This window comes from Rhinichthys klamathensis, unplaced genomic scaffold (genome assembly GCF_029890125.1).
Source record: "Rhinichthys klamathensis goyatoka isolate OS25496 unplaced genomic scaffold, OSU_Roscu_1.1 h1tg000019l_1, whole genome shotgun sequence".
In the NCBI taxonomy this organism is placed as follows: domain Eukaryota; kingdom Metazoa; phylum Chordata; class Actinopteri; order Cypriniformes; family Leuciscidae; genus Rhinichthys; species Rhinichthys klamathensis.
The window spans coordinates 7,307,575-7,314,720 of NW_026606570.1; the positions used below are offsets into that span (position 1 = coordinate 7,307,575).

Below are 7,146 nucleotides of genomic sequence, written 5' to 3' on the forward strand. Positions count from 1 at the left end.
TTAGGCAATGTATGTCAGCGAGTTTGAATTAAATAAATCAAATTACTTGCGTCAGCGCTGATGAAACATCGATACAACTGAGGCATCAGTACGCATCAGTAGCCTGTTTCACTGTTTCACTTCAAGCCTTTAACGAAATAAATTAGCCTAATTCAAACATGATTTACACCGCCTTCTTGCATTATATCTAAACACAGTTAAATTATCCCGCATTATTCAGATTTCACTGTAATAATTGAGATGAAAGCTCATAGATTTGGCACTAATTACTTCAAATGCTTAATGGTCTTGAAAATGACTAGTTGGAAATGTACCTTGGATGTGTTGTTAGCTGCCTCAAAGAATTCATCGTTTTTGATAGATGGATTCCACTCAAATAAAGCTGTAACTCACAGGAAGGTACAATGACACACCAGCTCACAGAATAGTGTTCATCATTCCCTTCACACGAACACAAACAAGGATGACCAGCGTCCTGTATTCGATTCGTAAAGGGCCTCGAAAAGTTGGGCGATAACCAAATAGTGACCTTACAAAAAGTGCCTCTTATTCCATGCATTTAGATATTGCATCCTAAGTCGGTCAAGAAGCATAACGACTAGACTTTTCCACCTTTTGTGAAGCCTCTTTTTACCAATAAGATTTATTATTCACTGGTTATTTGCCATGATTATGAAGTCATTTAAAATGTATAGCTAATAAGGAGGCGCTGCAATAAATCAGATTTGAAATGAACTAGAGCATCTGCAAATGAAGCCGGTTTGTGCGTTTTACTGGTTGGTTGTCTGACATTTACAAAGCCTCAATTCTGATTGGCTCCCATTTGTGGAAGCTCACGGGCTCATCCAACTATTAAGCGCCTCCCAATCTCTCTAAAGAACAGTATAATACATGGAACCGCCTTTTTAAACGCACTGACGACTTTCCTTCATTTGAGCTCTATGCGCGTTTTTAAAAGGGTTAAAAGTTGTAAAGTAGTTTGGGAAGCAGTTGTGACTCCAGCAGTGCGCAATGCTCTCTCATGCCGACCTCTTGGATACTCGCCTCGGTGAGTTATCGTCACCAAACTCCGGTCTTCAACTCCACTGTAAGCTAGAGTGTTTTTTTTTTCAGTCTTCAAACTGTTTAACTAATGTGATGACATAATGATATCTCAATCTGTATTAGTTTTACTTGCAATGTTTGTTAATTAGCTACCACATAAATGCATTAGACGTTGATGGATTGCGGTACCAAACAATGTTTATGATTGTTTGTGCAATAAATATGTCGATAAGCTGCTTACTATTTGTTCTTTCTGTCTTTAATGTTAACAGTCTATTAATATGTTCCTGTCTTTTGGACAGAATGCTAAATTGTTGACGTGCGTTCACAGGGATGAAAGATGCTGCAGCCGAGCTTCTCGGACACCGGGAAGCTTTGAAGTGCAGACTTGGGGGTACTGACTCTGGACACCCCGGAGATCTTACTTCTGCTACAGAGACTGTGGAAGGGACCACTATGCTCCCCGGGGAAGACATTAGCAATGGTGGATCCAATCCTAATGGAATGCAGCAGGTCAACGCCAAAGACCAAGAAAAGCAGCAACAGCAAAACTCAAATCAGTCAGCTAGCCAACAAAGCCAGAAACAGAAACGGCACAGGACCCGCTTTACTCCAGCGCAGCTGAACGAACTAGAAAGGAGCTTTGCTAAAACCCACTACCCTGATATATTCATGAGAGAAGAACTTGCATTACGGATTGGTTTAACGGAGTCACGGGTTCAGGTGAGTCTTGAGTGGACCTGTTCAGCTTTGACATCGCAACGGAGTTTTCCAGCTGGTTACACAGTAAAAAAAAAAAAAGAAGAAGATGAACTGAAAGCAAACCGAACGAAATTATATGATGAAAATATATATTTTTTTCTTCTTCTAAAGATCCGTAAATTAGTGCATAAATTGCATGGTATGCAATGCATTCAACAAGGGGGTATTCTCACAAAACAACGTCATGCCTAAAATATTAATGTCCATGCTCCCCGCCGCGCTATAGGTTACTTTTTTTTTTTTTTAAAGTGAGAAGTTTACAGTGTGCAAAAATACAACGTTAAATAATTGCATTTTAAAAAAAGAGAAATAAATGCTCCCAATATAAAAAATAAAAAAATTAACTAGTAGCCTACATGTGTGTATAGCCTATATTTTTCATCAAAAGAACAATTACTTTAGCCTATATAACGTGTTATATGGGCCTAACTGGATACGAATTGTGTCGTTAACAGTAGGCTGCTATATGAAAATATGCAAATTAGCCTATATCAAATAATGGTTAGACTAATTTAAATAATTGGCGTCAATTTAACCGGGTATAACAACAAAAATAATTATTCCGAGCTAATACGCGCTACATGTTAAAATATCCCAGAATAGGAAGGAGTATTAATTTTGGACGCTTCTTGTGAGTAAATACTTTATTATGGTTCCATGATGAATAACCGAGGCTATCAAAATAGCCCCTATTTGTCTCCTAGATAACATTAACTATAACGACTTCATCCCCGGCTGTCTGAAAAATATTACTAGCCTATCCATCTCATATCCATCTTGAAATAAGAAATTGCTTTGTATATTTTTTTACTTAAAAAATTCCCTTCGCATGTTATGGCATAGTTGTGCGTGAAGATATAGCCTAGCCCAATATTTTTACATAGAAAAAAAAAGAAAAAAGAAAAAGAAAAGATGATTCATATAAGGCGCATTTTTAATAACCTCAGCATTTATAAAGAACCATATTATAGGCCTATATTTACAGTTCTCAGTTATTTAAAGGCTCACTTCTGCAATATTTAAAAACCAAAGCGCTCTCATTTTGCCGACAAACTTATTGTAAGAAATGGTGCGTTAATTTATTATAGCATAGATAGGCATATGCTATATTTCGTTTTTTATTTATTTATTTATTCTACGCAATTAAAATTGCGATATAACGTAGACCAATAGCCTATAGAAAACTGTTAATTAAATACAGTTGTAAAAAGTAAAAAGAAAAGAAAAACGGAATAATAATTTATTCTCACTGACGAAATGCACGACTTTCTAATGGTTTGTTTTTGGTTTCCAGGTATGGTTTCAGAATCGACGTGCAAAATGGAAGAAGCGCAAGAAGACAACCAACGTTTTCCGGTCGCCGGGCACTTTGCTACCAACACACGGTTTGCCTCAGTTTTCGTCTGGGATGGGCGACAGTCTCTGCTCTTTTCATGCCAACGACACTCGCTGGGCCGCGGCTGGGATGCCTGGAGTCTCACAGCTGCAGATTCCGCCTTCGCTGGGCCGACAGCAGGCGATGGCACAGTCCCTGTCCCAGTGCAGTCTCGGAGCTGGCCCCCCACCAAACTCCATGGGCCTTTCCAACAGCTTATCGTCAAACGGTTCCGGTCTTCAATCGCATCTGTATCAACCCACATTTCCTGGGATGGTGCCCGCGTCCCTCTCGGGTCCAACGAATGTGACCGGCTCACCTCAGCTGTGTAGCTCCCCGGACAGTGACATGTGGAGAGGGACTAGTATCGCCTCCCTGCGCCGCAAAGCACTTGAGCACACCGTTTCCATGAGTTTCACCTAATTTGAGGTGAAATTAAAATTCTGTCACTACAAACCCCAAGTATTCCTGAAAAACAGTCACGGAGCACTCAGGATATGAGGTTATACCTGCGAAATTACAAATTGGCAGCCTTACTGGATGATGGAATCCCAACAATCCCCAGACAATGCTTATATACAGCAGATGTAGACTATAGTAATAGTTCTAATGCTTGAAATGTACGTAATTTATTTATGTGTTGGATTTGGTCATGTTTATTTGTTTACTTTATTTTCCTAACAATTAATTTTAATAATGGCGAGTTGTTTATTTATTTATACGTATTTATTTGACTCTTCATTCACATATGAAGAAACAACTGGAGGAATATTTATTTCGCTGATCGGTGATATTATTGTTTACTAAACTAAATGTAAAGGACACGTTAATGAGGACCACATGTGTGCATGTACAGATTGTAAGGCACGTACTACATGTTGGAGTGATTTTTTCGGGTAGGCCTACACAAAAGAACACGTTGGATTAAGAGGCACTTTCCAAATAATCAGTTTCAGATCAGAAGATGCATGTAATTTTTCAAACGGGATCAACAGGAAGTTGTTTACATAAAGCAAAATGAACTTGAGTGTTTGTGTAGATACGAAAATAATCTTGTTACCTGCTGGTATGTTTGTGATATATGTTTTAACTTATTGTCTGTACTGAAATATGGTTTTCGTAAATGCTTATCTTACCAAATTCAACAGAATTGGGAAGGTTTATATTACTGATTGTAAGTGGGTGAATAAAATCATTTTAAGAATTTCAGTATGGTATGTGATCTCTATAGAAATCTGAGGTCAGAGAATTACCTTGATTTCATGGTAACACTTAACAATCAACATTATAGTTAACTACATTAATTCACATGTACAATTAACTATATTTCTACAGCATTTATTGTTCCTAGTTCATTTTTAACATCAAAAAGTTGTATCTGTTAACATTAGTGAAACAATATTAACGTGAACATTTTTATTAACTGACATAAACACAGGTTAATGAATGCTGTAAAAATGTATTGCTCATTGTTATTTCATGATAGTTAATGCATTAACTAATGTTAACACATGAAACCTTATTGTAAAGTGTTAATGATTTCAAAACACAAGAATGCACAGAAGGTTCCCCAAATGTTTGGGCACAGTCTTAAAATGATCCCATTTTTGTGTCCAGCAGAAGAAAGTCATAGAGGTTTTGAACAACAAGATGACGAGTAAACGATGACAGAATTCTATCCTTCAACGGAACAAGATAAATATTTTACAGCTCTTTCTTGGGAAAATGTAAATACTAGACATCTACGCTAGATCATTAGTTGGATAGATAAAACATGTTCATACAGAAACATGAAATTTGTCCCTGCAAATGTGGGGAAAACATCGGGCACATTAATCATAACCCTAACCCTTTGCTTTACTCCTAGAACAGTAAAACACCAACACAATTATTGCTATTTCACAGAACACATTTTTAAAGAGGTTGCTTATTATATTGCACATTACTATTGAATTAATAAATTCCATTTGGAATAAGTCCGGATGAAAGCTTAACTGCTTATAGACTCTTGTAGACAAATACCCGAAGCAAGATTGTAACCAATTAGTCTGCCATGTTTTTTCCCCTGTTCTCTTTGTGTGATTTGAAACCACTGGGGAGGTGTAACAGCCCACAAACATCTGCTTGATCTTTTCTCAGATACAATGCCTCGACTGTCTCCCATTCAGCAAGATTCCTTTCTACTGTGAGATGAACCATCTACTGTCACTTCAGCAATCACCTTTATCACCTGACAAAAGACACAGATGATGCTGGATAAACATAACCAGACATCAAGAAATTACTGTAATGCCTGTCACAAATTAAAAACAAGCTGTTTACTATTTCATTCTTTTCATTTGATATTTTAAAAACATATAATACAATGCTGAATGGTATTTCACCAAGTGCAACATGTTCCTTGATTAGCTAACATCTTTGTTGATCCTGGAACAACATTCCAAGTAACCAATCAGATTAGAGGGACAAGTTTACAGTTTTGGTCAAGTTTAGGCTTACAATCATGGTTAGGTGCTTCTACATCAGTGTTATTCACCTCCCTCTGATTTAAGGAAGTTAGGTTTAGTGGTAGGGATGGGGTTAGGACTACATTTTTGGACAGGAATGTTGTTTCAGGATCAACAAAATATTTTATTTGGCAAAATCACGGTACCAATATACAACATGTGTAGTAACTGATTAATGCCCAACGTATTCTCATCCCAAGGCGTCATATACTGACGCTTTTGCCAAAGCGTCTACATCCGACGCACATGGCACCCTTTAGCGTCAATATAACACGCTTTGGTTGGGTAGGTTTAGGTCTGGGGTAGTGTTAGGGTTAGACCACTAGGAGGCGCCATATATCTGCGTCTCATATTGACGCTAAAGGGTGCCATGTGCGTTGGATATAGACGCTTTGGCAAAAGCGCCTTGTAATGCCGGTTGGACTAACATCATGTTAAGACAGTGTCTTACGTTCTATGACCCACAAGCAGTTAGTCAGAGGCAGTCAGTCTTACTTTTCGCTATCAAATTAGACCAATCTATGTGTTTATGTAACTGATTTAAAAAAAGCTATGAAAAGTCTTAAAGACAAAATTAGATGTCTAACTTTTAAGACTGTCTTAGCGATTTATGCAACCGGCCCATCCAGGGATTACACAATCAGATTCCAAAAATTAAATACTTGTAATTAGATTACTTTATGTTTTAAAATACTCATAATCAGGCTACATTTACTTTTTATTGATTCCATGATTACTTAATATTCACTTAATGGTTGCATTATTCAGAATTCATTGATTCTCCCTATAAATTTTCTGTTTTTATCTTTTACATTTTTCTTTCTAAAAAAACCCCTGTTGCTTAGGCTATATATGATCAAATGTTTTGTGGAATTGCACACAAAAACCGTCCACTGGTCAGGCGACTATAATTACATGGAAGGCCACACAGCATGACCAAATAAAATATTGAATCTTTTTTAGTTAGTGTTTATTTTGATTGTTTTTATTTAAAAAATTAGAGTTATGCAAGTTAAACAACTTAAACAAGTTAAGATTTCCCACACTTTAGTTTAGGGTCCAATTCTCACTATTAAGTTAACTATTAACTACGACTTTTGCCTCAATAATCTCATTACTGTTTATTAATAGTTAGTAAGGTACTTGTTATGTTTAGGTATTGGTTAGGAATAAGGGGTGTAGAATATGGTCATGCAGAATATGAATTTGTGCTTTATAAGTACTAATAAACAGCCAATATCTTAGTAATATGCATGCTAATAATTAATTGGACCCTAAACTAAAGTGTAATGCACTTCATGTTGTTGATAACAAAAGTGGAATACTTTTTCTTTCTCTTTGTATTTTTTATTAATATATGGTAAGATTATATTATTCAAATACATTTTACAAAAGTAGGCTAATCTAAAAGTAGTCTGATTACATTACCTAAAATGTGTAATGTAATAGATTACATTA

At 36.5% G+C, this 7,146-nt stretch overlaps 1 protein-coding gene across 2 annotated transcripts; it reads left to right on the top strand.

Annotated features, from left to right (window-relative positions):
- The first annotated feature begins 897 nt into the window (after positions 1–897).
- otpb (orthopedia homeobox b) lies at positions 898–4,385 on the top strand. 2 transcript variants are annotated; one of them, XM_056237755.1, is made up of 3 exons: positions 898–1,087; positions 1,376–1,767; positions 3,101–4,385. In XM_056237755.1, exons 1-3 carry the CDS (start codon positions 1,012–1,014, stop codon positions 3,602–3,604), a joined length of 972 nt encoding a protein of 323 aa, XP_056093730.1. In that variant the 5' UTR covers positions 898–1,011; the 3' UTR covers positions 3,605–4,385. The 2 variants fall into 2 exon arrangements, with proteins under 2 accessions (XP_056093730.1, XP_056093736.1); XM_056237761.1 differs by having other exon boundaries at positions 898–1,048.
- Positions 4,386–7,146: the final 2,761 nt, after the last annotated feature.